Source organism: Trifolium pratense, linkage group LG7 (genome assembly GCF_020283565.1).
Source record: "Trifolium pratense cultivar HEN17-A07 linkage group LG7, ARS_RC_1.1, whole genome shotgun sequence".
NCBI classification, from domain to species: Eukaryota; Viridiplantae; Streptophyta; class Magnoliopsida; order Fabales; family Fabaceae; genus Trifolium; species Trifolium pratense.
Genome location: NC_060065.1, coordinates 5,260,236 through 5,280,337, shown reverse-complemented (window position 1 = coordinate 5,280,337; position 20,102 = coordinate 5,260,236). Strand labels below are relative to the sequence as shown.

Below are 20,102 nucleotides of genomic sequence, written 5' to 3'. Positions count from 1 at the left end.
TATTATCAAGCTGACTATAAATAGCATAATCACCTCAGTCACACTTTGCCTTTTCAAGGCATACCACAAAATTGACTTCAGCAAATCTTACAAATAATTGAAGGAGATTGTTTAGATTCAAGACTATTCAAAACTCAAAGCTAGTTTAAGAAGTGCATACAAAACACTCGGTACTCGGATACATTTTGATCTACAAATAGAGTTGTAAGCTAAAGTGTGGGTGATAAAAGAATAATTTGATAACTTGGATAAAACAAATTGTAGCTCAAAACTCTTACTCTTTAAGTGCAACATCCGTTGCTATTTATAAATGGAGAATGTCTTATGAAGTTTGATCTCCGTTGTTATCCCATTGTCATTGGTTTAAATAACATCTCTAGGTGTCTTAAATGGGTATGAGACAACTTGTCAAGTTGTCTTCATTGATGTGTTCATTTAATTCGTTGAACATTACAAGTAAATAATGTTCTTTGTTTAAATGGATAATAATATTTTTATCATGAGCTTATAACTTATTTTACTGTCTTATAGTTTATTTTATGTCACAATTTTTGTCCATGCTTTTAATCGACTCTTGTGTATTTTCAATTTTTTGAATGATTTTTTTTCATTCATGTTTACAATATTACAATACTACCTCTTCCAAATTTTATTTTTTCTTAACATAAGATGAATTATTTATGAATTTTTAAGTGTGAAAAAAATTTAAAAATTCATATTTAATTCATTTATTATTAAAAAAATTAAACTTTTACAAAATAGATTCGTGTAATTGTAACCAAAAAAAGATAGATTCATATAATATACTAACTATAATGACGAAAAAAATAATTTAAATTTTGAATAAGACATATGAGTTGACTAAAATTTTTGTTGAAAAAAAATATTTAAAACCCCAAACTTATCGAATATTTTGATAAAAACTAAAAACGAAATTTAAAATATTTAGATTTAAGATAGAATATTTATAGTGACTAGCGGGCTAGGTAGATGCTGCCCGTGTCTAACTTATGTCCAACAAAAAAATATACTTATATTATGATTAGTTTGTTAATAAAATATTTTTGCTATTAACAAAAAAAAAGTGTCTTATCAAAAATTCACACCGAAACTCACATATTTATTTTTTTCTTGTTAAAATATCGGTTTAAATTCGTATAAATAGGCTATAGTGCACACACGAAAGCGGACCACAACAAGTTATCATCTTTTTTCCCCCCTGAAGCAAGTGCACAGGCTGTTATTCTGTGACATCGTTCAATCTGAGTTTCGCAAACCCTAATTAGCGAAACGACTCATCCGAAGTTTTTAGGCTTAATCAAATCGCCAATCGTCAACAAAGGTCAGTAGCATCAATTTTTTTCGAATTTTATTTGATTTCAGTTATTTCGATTCATCTCTTTCAGTGATCGCGTTTATCTATTCGATTCTAGGTATTTTGCCTTTGTGAATTTTAATCTCGCTCTCTTCATGATCGTTAGAATTTGATTTGTTTTTGCGTTCCTATTGTAGATATTTTTGAATTTCTAATTATCGTTATTGTTAGATTATTGTTCAAATAACACCAGCGTCAATGACATCTGGGAAAATTGCGCTTAAGAATGCAATAGCTGTGACAATTTGATTTTTGGATGTGGTTACAATTGCAAAATTAAATCGAGAAAATTGTTTTTATTTTTTAAAGAAATTCATTCCATAAATACGTATTGTTCGACATATATGATTGTTTTTTAATTGTTAACAATTACTATTGTAAGTTTTCTTGATGTGCTGATAACATGTATTTATCAATGTCACAGGTTAGAGTTTGAATTGAAGTAGTCACCATGAGATTAGTAAAAGGAAGTAAAGTGGAGATCCTTGTCAATACTCATGTACTTGGAGTGGAATGGCATGGTGCCCGTATTGTTTCCGGTAACGGGCACACTTATGAAGTTGAGTATGACTCTTCTAGTGCGACCGATAAGGCTCTTTCGACGAGAGTTCCAAGGAAAGCTATTAGACCATGCCCCCCTGCTATGGAAAATATTGGGAGTTGGAGAGTTAATGATATTGTGGAAGTATGGAATGCTGGCTGTTGGAAAGAAGCTACTGTATTGAAGTACATAACTGGAGAATTCTTTTTGGTAAGGTTGAAAGGATCTTGCACAGAGCTGAAGGTCCACGAAGATAACATGAGGATATGCCAATCATGGCTAAATGGTCAATGGATCATAAGTCCAAAGGTAATTTTTATTGCTTATAAAAAATATTTATTCCAAATATTGTATAATTGTATTCAAACTAGTAAGCATTCTCAGAATTTTGGCAATTTCTTAGTGCTAGAATGTATCTTGTTCATTTAAATTGTTTTATGGATTTCCTTATTTCATTTGCTTGTGCTTGATATAGGGACCAACCAAGTCAGGAGTTGTGAATTTCAGCCGGAATTTAATTTCAAACAACTATAAGGCGATGCCCGAAGTTCAGCACACTAAAGATGTTTGGTCACCAGGATTGGATGCCAGCTGTCTCCATCAACCCTCACCTTCAACATTGAAAAGAATGCTGTCTCATGGCTCACTTCATATTGAGGAATATCCCAGAAAAAAGAGGGTTGTTGTGACTATGGGTGAGTCTAAAAGACTCAAAGCGGTATCCACTGCTCCATTGCTAGAAAAGGTAGATGCTATTGCATACCCACATAATAATATGGGTGAAAACTACATGCATGTTTCCTTTCCTAATCAATTATATGAAACGAAGAAACCTTGTAATGTTACAACACACTTTCCTGAATCCATTGAAAAACTAGATTATTCTTATAGTAATCTAAGTTCAGTTGGCAGCTGTAGTGTAATAAGCGGTAGTGCAAATGAGTTTTATGGTGTTACATTAGCAGGTGCTTGCCAAGATGATGAAGACACCCTTCGCAGTGATGCAGAATCTCTAAATGTTGAGGATATGGAAGAGTCTTATGGTGATATGTTTCCAGATCCACGCCCAAGGGACGAATGTACCATATCCACTGATGAAGCAGAATCACTAGATGTGGACGAAGAATGCGCCATTCTTCCAAAAGAGGTTGTAGAAGAAAGAATCCATAGGTTAGAGTTGAATGCTTATAACTGTACCTTAGAGGCAATGTATGCTTCTGGCCCTTTAAGTTGGGAAAAGGAAGAATTATTGACTAATCTTCGTATTTCACTCAATATCTCAAACGATGAACACTTGAGCGGGATAAAGTACTTAGTTTCGGCTGATCAGAATTTTTAAATGTTTACTTAGGGTAGATAGGGTAGATTGCCGTGCAATTGTTCATTTTTGAAAATTATGTACAATATTCTTAGGTTCTGAACAAGATAACATTTTTTTTCCGATTCATCACTTTCTCCTATTCATTCTGCTCTAGAATTATGATGCCACACTCAATATGATCATATCAATTATATAGTTACAATACTCTTTATTTTGCTTATCCTTTTTTTTGGATTTTGGGATATCTTGTTTGTTGTCTTTTTTTCCACCATTTGATAATTTTCCACCATTTGATTATTGATGAATCAAAATCATTTTCCAGGGCTAGTGTACGAGGCTTGCATGCCTTGCTTCCAATGGCTAAATATGATGCTAGGTTTGACTCTTTTTCTCTCTGCAAATTAATTGGTGACATCTACCAATAATTATCTCAGAGATAAGAAATTTCTGACCTCTGTTTGTTATGATTGTTTATGTGCTTTCCAATAATATTGGATCTCTCAGGCATGCTTAGTAGAACTCACAGTTGCCATGTCATGGCCAGAACATGAACTTACTTAAAAGCTGCAGTGCAGGCACAACCCTCGTATGGATGATCTTCTAAAGCATTATTCAGATAAGGGTAGTCTATTTTATTTATTTGCATGCCATGTGAACTATCTTCATGTGACTTGAATACTCTATCCCACTAGCTGAAAAACAAGTTATGTTAGGATGTTACAATGTTTTAATTCTAGGGTAGTGATTGGCGCCATGTCTTCATGTCTTGTCATGTGGTCTCCCTGGTATTCGATGGTGTTATCTCTTTAGTAAAAACTGTACTGCTATGCATTGTCATGTGGTCACCCTGGTATTTGATAGTGTCGTCGCTTTTGGAAAACATGTTTGGAGGCTTGCATGCCTTGTTTACAATGGCTAAATACGATGCTAGGTTTGCCTCATTTTCTCTTTGCAAATTAATTGGTGACACCTACCAATCATTCTCAGAGGTAAAAATTTCTGACCTCTCTTTGTTATAACTGTTTTTGTGTTTTCCAATGGTATGGATATCTCAAGTGTGCTTAGAACTCACTTGTCATGCCCTGGCCAGAACATGAACTTGCTCAATAGCTGCAAACACAGCCCTCGTACTGATGATCTTATACATTTGTTCAGATTAGGGTAGTCTATTTTATTTATCTGCATGCCATGTGTGGATTATCTTCATGTGACTTGAATACTCTATCCCACCAGTTGAAACGAAATTTATGCCAGTGTTACAATGTGTTAATACTAGGGTTGTTAATTGTGCCACTATTGTCATGCAGTCTTCTTGGATTTGACCGTGTCACTTCGTTGGTACAAAAATGTACTGTTACTTTGCAGACTAGTAAATACCTTCTCTTGTTTCTTCCTGGTTTTGTGTTCGGTTTTGTTGTGTCCTCTGCTCTTCTTTTGGGTTTGTCACTGAATACCCCAAACCCCCACTTTTTTTTCTTTGGTATTCATTTATCACACATTCACAGGGTGCCATTATCTCCTGATTTAAATACTGATTATTATTTTGTGTGTGTGCGCGCGGTGTGTGTGTGTTTTCTTTCAGGAAGGACACTCTTGAATTTGAATTGGCTGCTTTGAGACAGAGCATAGTTTTAATCACTGACCTAATCGAGGGTAGCTTCATTTTATAGTTTTTGTCTCTAATTGATTTTGTTGTTTATGTTAGAGTTATGACTTACGAGTACATATACTAATTTCGGATTAAGTTGGTTGATAATTGTGCTAACCTTGCAACTTACCTTAGTAGACGTATTTTTAACTGCCAATTATTTGTAATGCTAGCATGTATCTAACTATCTATGATAATATTAATGTACAACCTCATCTTGTCAATTCGAAAGCTTAAATATATAGCTATGTTTTTGGTTTAATGCACTTTTTTGGAAAAATATTCGGAAGTTTGTTTAGGTCATTCTGGCCGTTGATTATGTTTCTTACTATTTTACTATGATCACTGCTGAGTTAATACAAGTTTTGAAATTGATATAAAAAAGGCTTGTGGAAAGGAATTCTTTGAAAATATGGTACCAATAAATAAGTATGATGTATATTGAAATATTGATTTTGCCCCTCTGTATATGTGAAGTGTAGCTTACTCCGATTACTGCTGCTGAGCTAATCAAGCTTTGACTTTGTTATTGAAAGGCTTGTGGAAACAGTATTTCAGAAGAAGATTCGAACAAGCAACTTTATGCACACGTTGCAGTTCAAAATGTTGGTATTAGCTCTTCAGTTACCTTTGATTCCATTCGTTTAAAGTTTATGTTTGCAGCTAATGCTGTGAATTCAAGTTCATTGTAATCTTAGCTGAATATTAGTTTCTTCACATGCATTTAATCCACATTTTAAATTTAGAGTATCGCGCTGTTGTATCACAACCAACATTTTTTTTGACGCAACCCAACAATGTTATTTAGTTCCTAATGGTGTTATTTTATCGAAAATTATAGATGTTTCACTTTGCACCGCTAAACATTGTAAATTTTCATATATTATTTACATCATTGAAATTATCTTACTGGACCAACAAATGGAAATTTCCTTATTATTCTTATTTAAAGCAAATCTTTGATTTTTGTTATCATTTAAGTTGTCTTTCAAAGCCGTACCATTTTTCCCACAGCTGAACATGTTGTGATGAGGCCTAAAAAATTAGAGAGAAAATGCTGAGGAAGGAGGAAGGAAACGTGCATGGCCATAAAAAAAAAAGAATAATAAGGAAGAAGAAATGAGATTTAAAATAGCAAATCTAACATCACCGAGAAACCAATACAAACATTTGATGATAACAATGTATTTTTTCATAACATACATAGTTTTGTGAAAAAATTGTTCTTCAAAATTAGTAAAAGGGAAAGTGATTAACGCATGGTGATGAAAAGTGAATAGACGATGAACTAGGTTGTTTAGGTTAACAAATTTTAGTGATAAAAACCTTAGACGATGAAGTAGTTAAGTATATATTAGTTTAAACGCAGAAAATTCAACTTTAAATGCTTGATCTAGTCTGAGTCTCACTAATATGAAAGAGATAAACGAAATAGTGTCCCAGAGACACTATTTAACATGACCCATAGTTTTTTACTTTGGATTGAGATCATCTCCCTCCCCCAACTTTTTTTTTATAAGCAAATTTATTAATGGGAGTCCAAGAGATTCTCAATCCCGTTGCATGATATTAGTGTTATAACACCACATAGAAAAATTAATACAAGAATTATCTTCGAGTCTTGCTGCAAACCATGACCAAGATAGTAGTGTTTTGCCGTCTAATAAGTCATCCACCTCCCTTTAAGGCTCCTTTGAACAGAACATCATTCCTCATCAGCCATAAACACCAACTAGTAAGCCATATCACACTCCAATTTTTTTTATACTCTGCCTTTCAACATCTTTCTAAACTGGATAAAATTCTCCTCTCCCACAATATCTAGTGGCATGGATGTGTGATAGAGATACAACTACTTACGGGAAAGATAAAAGAAAGTGTAAAGAAAGTAAATGTAAGACAAATAAAATAATATAAATAAAAACATTTCAAATCATTTTGAATATTTTTCATAATGTAACAAAGACTACAAATATTAGAGGTACTAGTGGATAATATCGTTAAAGGCTTAAAAAGTCCGACTAATTAATAAAATATAAATCCAACTAACAATGTTGTACCAAAATAAATAAATTCAACTAACAATGTATATACAATACCTTTAAATTATTTGATTATCTGTAATTGAAAAATGCTATAATTTAATCTCTACCAATGTGCCAATCCACTCAAAGACCTTACTCAGGGACATAGAAAGCATAAATGTGTCACAAAAGGGGGGGAAAATAAATGGGGTCTAATCCCTTTTGTTCATTAAAAAAACACGGGAAAATTTAAAAAGTTGGTGGTAATAAATTGTAGAAAAGCTGGCAATTCAAAGAGATAGACAATGGACAATGTTAAGGCCATTACAATGGGTGGGTGATGAATGGTGTGTTGAATGTTGATGTGGAGGAGTATGGAGGAGTGAGGAGTTGAAAGTTTTCAACGTGTTGAACCATGACATAATGAGACACTTGGCGAATTTTTCTTGGTCCAGAGGGGCGCATGAATGCCACACGCAGACAGTAGGGAGTGGAGTTCACGAAACGCGGAGAGAGAAAGAAGCTGTGACACATGGCTGCATTCGATTGGTTCTCCGAATTTGTATCCAATTAATACTTTGAACTCTATTATTTCATAGCAAATTAATTTTTTATTTTATATTTTTTTCACCAAAATTCATAATTTTTTTTGTCTATAAATAGAGACTTGGTTCATTTGATTTGGACACAAAAATAAAAACGGATTTTTTCACTATAATAATCTTATTATTATCTTCCTATTAGTGTTAATCTTGAAGTATTAGTCTTTTTTTAGTGAAATAGACCCCAATAATCACTTCAACAACACCCAAAATTCTTCTAATCATCACAACAATTATGAAAATCCAAATCAATTTTTCAACCAACGTCCTCAAAACATACCTAATTTTGGTTTAACACCAAATTTCAACCAATCATCCTTTGTTCCAAACTTTCATCCATATTATGGATCTATGCTGAGAAATCCATCTCAAACACCCCAATTTAAAATTATTTGTATCGTACTAATTACGTTGCTTGTGTGTTGCATTGCATTTTAAATTATTTGTATCGTACTAATTACGTTACTTGCGTGTTGTATTTTAAATGAAGTTAAGATGATTTGTATCGTATGAATTATTTAAATAAATTTTGTTTTTATTACAAAAAACTAAAATATAAATTGTTAAGTGTTAATTATTTTAATTTAATTTAATTTTAATCGATAATTGTAATTTTATTTAATCATAAAAACAAAAATATAAATTTAAATAAGAATATGAAATAAAAAGTGGTGGGGTAGAGTGTTGAATGAAAAAACTATTGGAGAGGATAAAAGTTGAATGTGTATTGAATGATTAGGTGGAAAAAAGAGAAAATGATGTGGAGTGTTAAGAAGTGAAAAAGTGGTGTTGAAAGTTTGTAACCATTGTACATGGTCTAATCCCGATTTTAGTGAGGTGGTGAAATTATAATGCAGGGTAAAGTATGACTTTTTTTTGGAGATATAAGTTACTATTTAATAAATTTAAAAAGTGAATTTTTGTTATAAAAAGATTGGATATAGTATTTAACTTTATTTAATCGAAATTGTATATTCAATCTATTAAAAGAAGGAGTTCTAATAATCCGAAGTACGACCGCAAGGTATATAAAATCTGACAAAAAAATCGTTTCATCCAACAATTATACTCGAATTCTCCCAAATACAGATGAAGCTAATTAACTATTTATGTTCAATCACCATTTAAATTATATATCAAATCTAGTCTATTAGTGAAACATGGTGAAAAGGATAGTAACAGTCAATTACTAATTTTGATCTTAATAAAAATATAATGCTTAAATAATTTTTGGTGCATTGTTATTGAACTGATCTTATGCAAGTTTTATTTTTATGGATGCCTACCTACCCTCTTCATGTGAAGGAGGAGAATTAGAAGCTGCTAAATTATGGTCCTCCCTAATATTTTGAGAAAAAGGAGACAAATATATCAAGAGTGTTTTCAACAAATAAATTTTATCTAATTGTTATTGAGCTTTTCTATCTTTGCTTTTAAACCAACTTGTGTATTTTTCAAAATTTTAAATAATTTTTTGCAACCATATTTAGTATATTGTAGAAATTTTTCTTGTAAAATTTTAGAATTTTTAACAATGGATGAATTAAATAATTCTTTTAAAGTTTTAAACACTTTTTTTTTTTTTTTGTTGTAAACTAAAGGTATCTCCATGACAATTGCAAAGACTAATCCCGCGAAATAATAGAGATTCATTTAAGGGGTTGACATCTCGCAACAAATGTTTTACCGTACGCACCGATCGAGGATCATCTTTTGTTAAAAAAAATTAAATTTTTATTGAAGAAATTGTTATAATGTTATAAAAAAGAATACATAAACTCATTAAAAAATGTGAAGAGTACATAGTATAATTTAACTTAAAAGCAAAGATCGAAAGCTATGACGACAAAGTTTGAGACAAAAAGTTGTTGAAATTTTTTAGAGAACTAAAAATTAAATTCGACATATTTTTATAGACCAAAAATTAATCTCACCTTAAAATATATATTAAAAAATTAAAAGGCTAATCTCAAATTGAGAATATTTTACAGAGATTTAAAATTTAAAATTGCTTGAACAAAAAAGATATTTTAAAATTGAGAATATTTTATAGAGATTTGAACGGGCCTGAATAATACAGACGTAAGAGGGCCCATAAAGGTTGTTATTGACCCAAACTTGTGCCGCACACCAAGTTATTATTTATTTCCCGTGGAACAAGCAACTGCATAAGTTATTATTATTATTTTTTTAAAAAAGGTTGTTATTATTCTGTTTCCATCGATCGATTTCTGAGTTTCACAAACCCTAATTTGGTCGTTGATTCAATACTATTCTCCTCCTCCAATTAGTGAAAACTACTCGCAGCTAAGCCACTAATCTGAAGATTTCAATCAAACCTGCAATCGTCGACAAAGGTTAGTAGCATCAATCTTCTTCCAACTTTATTTTATTTGATTTCAGTTTTTTCGATTAATGTAATCTCTTTCTGTAATCGTATTATCTATTCAATTCTAGGTATTTAACTTTGTGAATTTTAATTTTGTTCTCTCGCTTCTGTTAGAATTTGATTTGTTTTCCCATTCGTATGGTAAAAATTGCAGCATCGTCGATGACATCTGAAAAATTACGTTTCAGAATGTAACTTCATGTTTCGTCGTCGTCACGATTAATCGATGAAATTGCATCTGAAAAATTACGCTTCAAAATCTAACTTCATGTTTCAACAGATGCAATTTTTTCTTTCTTTCTTTCTTTCTTTCTTTCTTTCTTTCTTTCTTTCTTTCTTTCTTTCTTTCTGTGTTTTGGTATTTTTTTGGTGTGTGTTGCCGTAACGTAGGTTTTATTTATTTATTTATTTTGGAGTCTCATGCTCTGAGAAACGTATGCTACTGTTGTCTATCACCGGTAACCGGCCCCATTTGAAGGCCGTCTTGTCACCGCACGGTCACGGTGATGAGAGGTTGTATTCGACCTGTTGTGGCGGCAATTGTAACTCGAGGAAAATATTTTTATTAATGCAAACCAGGAAGCATTCTCAAGTTTTGGCGGTTTCTTAGTATCATAGATTGCTTTAGAATTGATATGATTTTTATTTTCGATTATTACTTTGAAAATTTTGCGATGTCTTTTTTCTTATTACATTTCCGTGTGCTTGTTACAGGGATCAGCCAAGTCAGGAGTTGTGAAGTTTAGCTGGAATTTGATTTCAAACAACTATAAGACGATGAAAAGAGTGTCCTCTAACGACGCATCATGTATTGAGGAATATCCCAGAAAAAAGAGGGCTGTTGTGATTACGGGTGAGTCTAAAAGATTCAAAGCAGGATCCACTGCTCCATTGCCAGAAAAGGTAGATGCTATTGCTTACCCACATAATAATATGGGTGAAAAATACATGCATTATTCCTACACTAATTGTACCAATCAATTATATGAAACGAGGAAACCTTGTAATGTTACAACACACTTTCCTGAATCCGTTGAAGAACCAGATTATTCTTGTAGTAATCTGAGTTCAGTTGCCAGCTGTAGTGTAATAAGTGGTAGTGAATTTTTTGGTGATACATTAGCAGGTCCTTGCCAAGATGATGAAGATACCCTTTGCAGTGGTGCAGAATATCTAGATGTTGAAGATGTGGATGGATTTTATGGCGATAGGTTAGCACATCCTTGCCATAGTGATGAAAATACCGTTTGCAGTGATGCAGAATCTCTAGATGTTGAAGATGTGGATGAAGGATGTGACATTTTTCCAAAAGAGGTTGTAGCAGAAAAAATCCATAGGTTAGAGTTGAATGCTTATCTCTGTACCTTAGAGGCAATGTATGCTTCTGGTCCTTTAAGTTGGGAAAAAGAGGGATTGTTGACTAATCTTCGTATTTCACTCAATATCTCAAATGATGAACATTTGATGGGAATAAAGAACTTAGTTTCCTCTGGTCAGAATTTTTAAATGTTTATGTAGTGGAGTTTGCCGTTCAATTTTTCATTTTTGAAAACCCATGTACATCATTATTAGGTTCTAAACAAGATAATATTTGTACAATTCATTATGTTCTAGAAATTATGATGCCACACTCAATATGAACATACCAATTATCATGTTATAATGCTGTGTATTTTATTTATCCTATTTTGAATTTTAGGATCCTATTCCTTGTCCTGTTTTTTCCCAATATTATTATAAGTTCTGATGCTATGTATATCATTTAATTTCTTAATTTTATTCAATAAACTCTTTTAGCTGTCTATTTTATCGTATTAAATTTTTCCACCATTTGATTATTGATGAATCAAAATCATTTTCCAGGGCCAGTGTAGGAGGCTTGCACGCCTTGCTTGCAATGGCTAAATATGATGTTAGGTCTGCCTCGTTATCTCTGCAAATTAATTGGTTACATCTACCAGTAATTATCTCAGAGATAAGAAATTTCTGACCTCTCTTTGTTATGATTGTTTATGTGCTTTCCAATAATATTGGATATCTCAGGTGTGCTTAGAACTCACACTTGCCATGTCATAGCCAGAACATGGACTTGCTTAAAAGCTGCAGGCACGACTCTTGTATGGATGATCTTCTAATGCATTATTCAGATCATTAGTCACACAATTTGCAATTCACTTCGGTACATGGTACGGATTCGGGTAAACGGTATGCTATTTAGCACGTTCAAATATAACCAGTATGTTATGAATTAAAAATATTATTTAGTACTTGACCAAAAAGAAAAAAAAATAGTTAAAAAAATAAAAAAGATGTTGAAGATATCAATATCATCAATATAAATTATTTAGATTTGCAAAAAAAAAACCCTTCGGTTCTTCTTTCTCCAGTGATTTTAATTATCTTGCACAATTGTTCCAACTTCCATTTTTAACTTGCCATTAATCATAGAATGGTGGAAACTGAGCATGAAATTTCCCCTTTTCTTCACCCCAAATTTGAATTCAATACCGCATAAGTGAAAAACAGTGAGATTTTTGACCAGTTCTATCTTCCATCTTGTTAGTATGTTGATTTCTGTGAATTCCACACAAATTTTGACGAACCAATTTGCAAAAGTACCGCGAACCAATAGCTGTGAATCAATTTGTGGTTCCTTGTTAGGGTAACGGATTCTGCAATTATGGTTCAGATAATGGTAGTCTATTTTATTTATATGCATGCCGTGTGGATTATCTTCTTGTGGCTTGAATACTCATCTCACCAGTTGAAAAGCAAGTTATGCCAGGATGTTACAATGTGTTAAATCTAGGTAGTTAACTGTGCCACTATTTATTTATGTCTTGTCATGTGGTCTCAGGTATTCAACGGTGTCATATCTTTAGTGTAAACTTTACTTTGCCCTTATTTCCCATGATTCCCAAGCTTTCATCAGGGTTTTATGGCCATTTTGTTGTGCCCTCCACTCACTTTTCTTCTGGGTTCGTCACCCTGAGTCCCCCTAACCTCCACACACTCTCTCCTTTAGTATTCATTTATCATACATTCAACAGGGTGCCATTGTTTCTTGATTTCAATACTCATTGGCATTATTGTCTATTTTTTCTTTCATGAAGAGCACTCTTGAACTTGTATTGACTGCTTTGAGTTGAAGTATATATTTTTAAGGTAAAATTTCCATATTAGTATGCTTAACTAGTGTCCGGGGGCACGGTTTAGCATTTTCCTATTTTTAAAGGGGTAGATTAATTGTATTGTTCCTCTCTAATTGATTTTTCTGTTTATTGGGTGTTAGGGTTTATTGATCCATCTTCTGATTTCAAATTATCTGGGGTGATACATTGCGCTAACATTGCAACTTAGTTCCTTTGTAGACATTTTTAACTGTATTTTTTTTTTTTTTGTAATTATAGCATGTAGCCTTGATATTAATGTACAAACCTCATCTTGGCAATTTGAAAGATTAATTAGCTATACATTTTGTTTCAATGCATTTTTTAGGTTAAGATATTCTGAAGTTCATTTAGGTAATTCTTGCTGTTTCTTTGACTATTTTCCTGTCATTCCTGCTGAGCTAATCAAGTTTTGACTTTGATATCAAAAAGGCTTGTGGAAAGGAAGTACTGTACTTGAAAAGATAATACCAACAAATATGTGAAGTTTGACTTGCGCTGATTACTGGCTTGCGAAAGCAAAGTACAGTATTTCAGATGATGATTTGAAAAGCAACTTTATGCACATGTGTTTTTTTGTTTTTTTGACAATAACTTTATGCACATGTTAGAGTTCAAAGGTGTTGGTATTATTAGCTCTTGGTTCGTTCCATTCGTTTAAAGTTTATATTTGCAGCTATTATCATCTCAGCTGAATATGAGTTTCTTAACATGCCTCATTTATAATTTTTTAATGTTCATAATTATTAAGCACAATAATCTAAATTAGCATCTTAAAAAAATTATTAAGGGTGTGTTTGGTTGTGAGAAGAAAGTGAGAAGAGAGAAATAAGTATGAGAGAATATAAGAAGAGAGAAATAGGTGAGAGATAGAGTAGATTTGATGTCTTGATTGCTATAAGAGAAAAATAGAAGAAATAGAGAAGAAAGAAGTGTTTCTTATTTTTGAAAGTACCAAAATGTCCCTAACTAAAAAAATTATAAAAAACTAAAAGAACAATTTGAAAAGGACAAAAAGGACAATAACATAAATCGATTGAAAAACTAATTTTGTTTCCTCTTTCTTCTCACTTGCGGCCTGTGGGATGATTGGAAAAGTGAGTGGGATCCACCAAATATTCTTCTCTATTCTCAATTTCCCTCCATACCAAACAAGAGACATGTCCAACTTTTCTTCTATTTCTCTCTTCTCTATCTCTCTCTTCTCTATTTCTCTCAAACCAATCAAAGGCTAAATCAGTTTCACCAATATTATAACTCTAATTACATTTCATCAATACTTATTCATTTTAAATAAAATTATCCCTATTGTCAAAAAAAATAAAATAATCCCTAATCCCCAAATTGCCCCTTATGAATTTGATGCAAATTTGAAGGGAGTTTGTTTATTCTCGGTTGGCTGTCAAGCTTGCAACCGGTTAATTTAATTCGTTTGTCATGTACTAATATTGAACCAGTGTTCTTCTGATACAATATGGACAAAACTTACATGCATTTCCATACATGCATTTCTTACTTTTTCTCTCACAAAGAGGTAGTTTTTTTTATTAAAAAATAATTTTATTTTATTTTTCAAAATGAAAAAACACAAATAACCACCTCTTTGTGAGTGGAAAAGTAAGAAATGCATGTATGGAGATGCATGTAAGTTTTGTCCATACAATATTATGTTTCTCAAATCGTGTCATTTGTTAAAATAAATTAATTCCGCAGTGTAATTTTTTTGACTTGATTTATAAACCTTTTGCGGAACTTCTTTTGAACGCTAGCATCTCTGGCCTTAGTTGCTGGTTTTGTTTCTTATGATTAAAGACTCTTTTGGAGGTGGATCGTGTGGATTAGGTAATTAATGTTGGTTAAATGAATAATTTCAAATATTGAGCAAATTTGGTTTTCATTTTGAAAAAAATTTAAGTATGAATATTAAGTGTGATATGTGGGTCACTTAAGAGATCTATTTTAAGTTTTAAGAAAGTAAATTAATCCAAAAAAATAAATTAATAGTTTCTTTTTAATCATAAATTGAAAAGTGTTTATGCAATATAAAGTTGGATAGGAAAATATTGGAGTAAAACTAGAGTTTGTTTGTTTTAAAAGTAATTAAAGTTTGTTTTCCGGTAATTTTAAAAGTAATTAAAACTTGGATGCACTAAAATACGACGAGCTCGTAAAACAAAGGCCTTGCAAAGGGGTTGGATTTCTCATTAAAAATCAATTGGTCAAATTCAACTGTTTTTTTCTTAATGTTCGTTGACGTCTCTATTTTGTTTTAGAAGATCGTACTGAAATTGCAAATTGCAGTACAACCTATAAATAATAGAAAAGAGAAGATGGCCTAGCTAAAATAATAATAAAAAACACTTGTTTGGTTATTTAGATATCTTAATATAACTCAAAGAAGAGGCAACATTTCAACTTCATCTGTCATCAAATTAGTAGAAAAACTTGTTATCTATAGTGTCAAATCATCAGACATAGATGACATTCCGCCAAATGAGACATTTAGGAAAGCTGATGGTCAGACATGATTCATACATGGCAACAGGCAGTTAATACATAATTAAAATATGAAACTTAATTTATCTCATATTTTGTTGGATGCAAACATAAACAAACATGAACCAAAGTATGGTGATAAATAAAAAGAACAAGATGGATTAGAGAAGCAACATTGTATCTTTGTCTCCCAGCATAAGATCAGCACAAAAAAGGAGCATGAGCGTTGTTGAGGTGGCTGCAACTGAGCCTAGGTGGTGTTAGTTTTAGTTTTAGTTTTGTCCTCCTCCCCTTGAGGACTGAGGATATCTACATGAGACAAGTCAGTGGATGCTACAAAACCATAGTAGCCAATGGCAAATGTGGCTTGTAAAGCAAGTTTGGGATTATACAAGATCTTCCATCGTTCCTCCCTACTTATGACAGGTGATGGTGGTGTTCTAGGACAAGGACAATGAGCTTTAGGTTGAATTAGGCAATCAGAAACAAATGTGAGATTAAGACCCAGTTTGACGGCTTTAACTATAAGTGCCCTGAGATATGTATCTCTTAGGCTTCTTCGACGACGATGACGTTTCCGGATCCATCTCATCAGCCCTCTTCTTCTTCTTCTTTGACATTTTCATATCCATCTCAGCTTCAATGGAAGAGAGGGGAACCCTATACCTATCTAAGTGTATTGATTCTTCCTCCTCTTCCCGTGCTTTCAATTTCAATTTGATTAAACCCTAATTCTAATCCCGTGTCTTGTTCTCACCACCAGCACCAAACGAACTCATAAATATTACTAATAGAGATAACATATTTCATTCACAATTAAATTACACTAGTTTTGTCACAAAAAAAAATAAAAAATTACACTAGTTTTATTTCCGGCGCGGGGAATTTTATTTAAATGTAATTTGTAAAATAAAATCGTTGATGATAATTGTTAGGATCCTAAAAATAAAATTCTTAGTGTTGATATGAAGATTGTAATTGGAGCGCTGCCAGTGCGACTGAGAGTGGCGTAAACACTGGCGGTGTGGTCGAGGTGGGGCTCGCCATGGCTGTAGTAGTTGAGGGTTTGGACTGCGCTTCCCCTATGTTTGTGATGACGACGACGGAGGAGAGGAATCCGTTGATGGATCTGATTTCAGAGAAAACTTTGGTTCAGGTATACAGTTGTATAACTTCTTGTGCGTGAATTTGAGAAATCTTGCATATTAGATGTTCGAAAAATGGCCAAGGTAGAAAGAAATGTTAGCGTACTGTTATGATGTAGATATATGTCTTGGAATTTGCTTTGTAATGTTAAATTTAAGGGGTTTCAGATTTCAGAGTTCAATTTCATTTTCAAGATTAAGTTTGAAACCCCTAATATTCTGGAAAGCGTTTCTTTCTGTTCAGTGTTGGTACCAAATTTTATTGTCCACATCTTGTAATCAAATTTGTATGAATATGTAACCAAGATGATATGGATTTTTTTGTTAACTCACTTGCAGCTGCACAATTCCTTGTCTGTCATGATGTAGATATATGTCTTGGAATTTGATCTGTAATGTTTTTCAAGTACAATACACAAGTATTGAGCTTGGCAAAGCCTTTGCCAGATTTTTAGGTTCAAGTATTGAAACGGTATTCATTTGTTATCAATAATAATGCAGCAAAAAACAGAGCAAATAGCATAAGAAATTTGCTACGAAGAGTGAGCCTTGGTACTTCTGGATCTGTTTTTGTAAATTGAGGATTTTGTATTTCATGTTTTGTTGAACTTTGGTGGAGTAGTGTGTTGTAAGATAAACCATGTAACTTACCCTTGTACCTTTTTCTCAGTTTTTACTGTGAACATAAAGTAGAAATTTTGTAGTTAGAACTTCAAATAAATAAAAGTAAAATAGATACGATACCATACATACCCAAGTATACCAGCTTATTCTCTTATCATGTCTATCGTGAATTCAAATGTGTATTCTACATTCCTACATGCATATGTATATATCTCCCCACTGTATTTTTGATACTTTCTTGCCATGAAGGCTCAATTTGGACCTTCCCTACATATAGAAACTAGCCCTTTTACTTTTAATAGGTTCAATTAATTAATCAAATAGCATTTTATGAAAACTTTGTGTTAAATTATGCTTTTATGGACACTTTCCTGAAAATAGCTCTGACCCTTGACCACAATTTTTGAATTTTCTTCTCATTTCCTTAATATATAGTAGCTGCTGTAAATTTTTATGCAATGGCAGGCCCTTTTTGGTCATCCTTGGACCTCACTTTTTGAATGTTAAAAGAAAACTGATTATTATGTCTCCTTGATTAATATGTTTTTGACAATTGGCTAGGGAGCTAAATTGCCGGTGAGTTGGCGGGGGTTCTCACACCTTCATTTCAACTCCTTCTCCTGCATCTATAAACTGTTTTTGGTGAGTTTGGTACTAAATTATTTGGTAATACTGATGTGGTGTGGTGAATTTCGATTGCAGATTACTTCCTATGCTTCTTGAACATGTAGATAACATGTGTTTTTGAAAGATTCTTTCATTTATTTAAAATATTGAAGTTCATATCATTGTTTGTGCAATCCTACAAGGTATAAATATTATGTGACCATGTAGATTTCATGTTTTTCTAGGTGAACTTGTCCTGTTGGCTTGTGTCATATTGGTTGGACTGTTTTCTCTCCAACATTGTGGCACGCACAAAGTTGCTTTCATGTTAGCACCAAAACGAGGATTGTGAGTTTCTCCTCTATTCTTTTTCTTTCAGTCATTTTTGTTTTCTTTGTTCATCAGGATATGTAAGTAGTCTTTGTTTTCCATTGCTTGCATTTACACCATTTAATCCCCTTACCAGGTGCCCATTTTTTATGAATATTGATCATCACTTGAGGATTCAGATTTATATTTAAACTAAGTAGAAGACTTCAGCTGATTAGTGCATTTAGCTCCATTATTTTAAATTTCCAGTTAATCCTTTTGTTAGTGGCTTTCTAGTTTCCCCTTATGGTATGGCTACAGAGGTATGTTTGTTTCTGAGAATACTTACTACATTGTTTAACTCAAATAACATAGTTCGACTGTCTGGTTTGCGCAGCAAAGCCACTGAGCTGATTTCTTACCTGCTCGTATCTTTTACACCTCACGACATTATGATTTCTGTTACCAGCCAAATCACTACCTTTGTTATTCTCTTTTTCTGATATGAAACCCAAATGTAAAAGTACAATCCTAAAGCAATTTATTAGAAGAAAGCCTATCATTAGTTCTGTTAGAAACATAGCAGTTAAATGATTTGCACTGCAGCTTGATTTAAACTGCTGCAAGGTTCATATACGGTATACTTGCATATCTGTGTTCTTTTCAGTTGTCCCTATTTAGTTGATTCAGAAAATGACATTGACATTGATCATTCTTTGTGTTATAGAATGTCACAGACATTGATCATTTGGGCTAATCTTTTCTATTTTGCAGTTTTTTGTTTTCTTTTTGTGGTTGGTTGCATTTACTTGTTCTGTTCTATCGCCTACCGGTTAAGTCAAGTCTCTCATTGGCATCCTACTTTCACATTTGTTTGTAGTGTTTGCTGCAACTTACATAATTTCTCAATGTTTAATTAAAATAACCACATTAATGTTTTATGAGACTAAGATTGGAATGCTTATTAATCAAAATATGATTGGTTTAAATGTCCTAATCCTTACACGTGCAATACTCAGAAGTTCAGTATACTGACATTTTTTTTTTATTGTTTGTGATCTGCAAGGAATTTTTTGTTTTTGTTTTTGAAAATCACCACTTCTTGATTGAAGAAACAGACCAATACAGAAAGATGGCCGCTCCATGGGGTTTGAGGCATCCCCCACCCATGTACGTAAACCAATCATTTTAGCTGCTTGGGCTAATCTATGAGCAGCAGAGTTACATGAACGACTAACAACACAAATAGAACAATTTGCTAAACTAGAAAACAACTCTTTGCAATCAACTATAAAGTGATCAATACTTGTTAGAGAGAGGAGATCCTTGAAACAGTCCACCACCAATGAAGCATCCATTTCAAATATGATATTACTGAGGTTCAAATCCCTTGCTATTTGAAGTCCCCAATGCAGTCCTAATGCTTCTGCAACAACAGCTTCAGTCACAAACTCAGTCTTCTTTGTGGCAGCAAACGCTACTTCTGCATTATGGTTCCTAATAACCAGTCCCCAGCTGACTTGACCCATCGGACCCCAACCGGCATCGACATTTAACTTGAAAAAATCTGGTGGAGGAGCCACCCAGTCACAGCGGGGCCGCTGTCCAGTCGACTGCTCCCTAGGAGTGGATCCTTCAGAAAATCCAGACACAAAATTTTGGGCAGCAAAAGAGACTCTAATTGGATCGAATGCCAAATTTTGAAAATTGTTTGATTCCTAAAGAACCAAATATTCCATAGTGTCGTACAAAAAAGTTGGATCGCGAAAGGCTCCTTACAATTAAGCCACTGTGTAAACCAGATAACAAAATCAGAATGAGGAGGGGGTCTGACCCCTAAAGGGGAAGCGAG

At 33.0% G+C, this 20,102-nt stretch overlaps 2 protein-coding genes across 18 annotated transcripts; both read left to right on the top strand.

Annotated features, from left to right (window-relative positions):
- The first annotated feature begins 1,177 nt into the window (after positions 1-1,177).
- On the top strand, positions 1,178-5,144 carry LOC123897254. Of its 6 annotated transcripts, XR_006804863.1 has the most exons (6): positions 1,178-1,342; positions 1,800-2,225; positions 2,392-3,086; positions 3,560-3,613; positions 3,742-3,859; positions 4,820-5,144. XR_006804863.1 is itself a non-coding variant. In XM_045947816.1 (5 exons), exons 2-5 carry the CDS (start codon positions 1,827-1,829, stop codon positions 3,749-3,751), a joined length of 1,158 nt encoding a protein of 385 aa, XP_045803772.1. In that variant the 5' UTR covers positions 1,178-1,342; positions 1,800-1,826; the 3' UTR covers positions 3,752-5,144. The 6 variants fall into 6 exon arrangements, 3 of the variants coding, with proteins under 3 accessions (XP_045803772.1, XP_045803771.1, XP_045803770.1); XM_045947816.1 differs by having other exon boundaries at positions 3,742-5,144; XR_006804861.1 differs by having other exon boundaries at positions 2,392-3,613; positions 3,742-5,052.
- A 4,455-nt stretch (positions 5,145-9,599) lies between these two features.
- Positions 9,600-17,000, top strand: LOC123896776. Of its 12 annotated transcripts, XM_045947147.1 has the most exons (6): positions 9,600-9,868; positions 10,615-10,753; positions 11,027-11,237; positions 11,764-11,817; positions 11,944-13,065; positions 13,193-14,531. In XM_045947147.1, the coding sequence occupies exons 2-5, from the start codon at positions 10,678-10,680 to the stop codon at positions 11,951-11,953; spliced, it is 351 nt and encodes a 116-aa protein (XP_045803103.1). In that variant the 5' UTR covers positions 9,600-9,868; positions 10,615-10,677; the 3' UTR covers positions 11,954-13,065; positions 13,193-14,531. The 12 variants fall into 12 exon arrangements, 8 of the variants coding, with proteins under 8 accessions (XP_045803103.1, XP_045803099.1, XP_045803098.1 ...); XM_045947143.1 differs by lacking the exon at positions 13,193-14,531 and adding an exon at positions 16,538-17,000 and having other exon boundaries at positions 9,654-9,868; positions 10,615-11,237; positions 11,764-12,105; XM_045947142.1 differs by having other exon boundaries at positions 9,654-9,868; positions 10,615-11,237; positions 11,764-12,105; positions 13,014-14,529.
- The last annotated feature ends 3,102 nt before the right edge of the window (positions 17,001-20,102 follow it).

What these genes read in the sequence shown, in the direction of transcription:
- LOC123897254 (XM_045947814.1), top strand. Translation starts at nt 1,827, where the DNA reads ATGAGATTAGTAAAAGGAAGTAAAGTGGAGATCCTTGTCAATACTCAT. An exon ending in AATGGATCATAAGTCCAAAG is followed by an intron (nt 2,226 to 2,391) that starts GTAATTTTTATT and finishes TGCTTGATATAG; the next exon opens with GGACCAACCAAGTCAGGAGT.
- LOC123896776 (XM_045947139.1), top strand. Translation starts at nt 10,678, where the DNA reads ATGAAAAGAGTGTCCTCTAACGACGCATCATGTATTGAGGAATATCCC.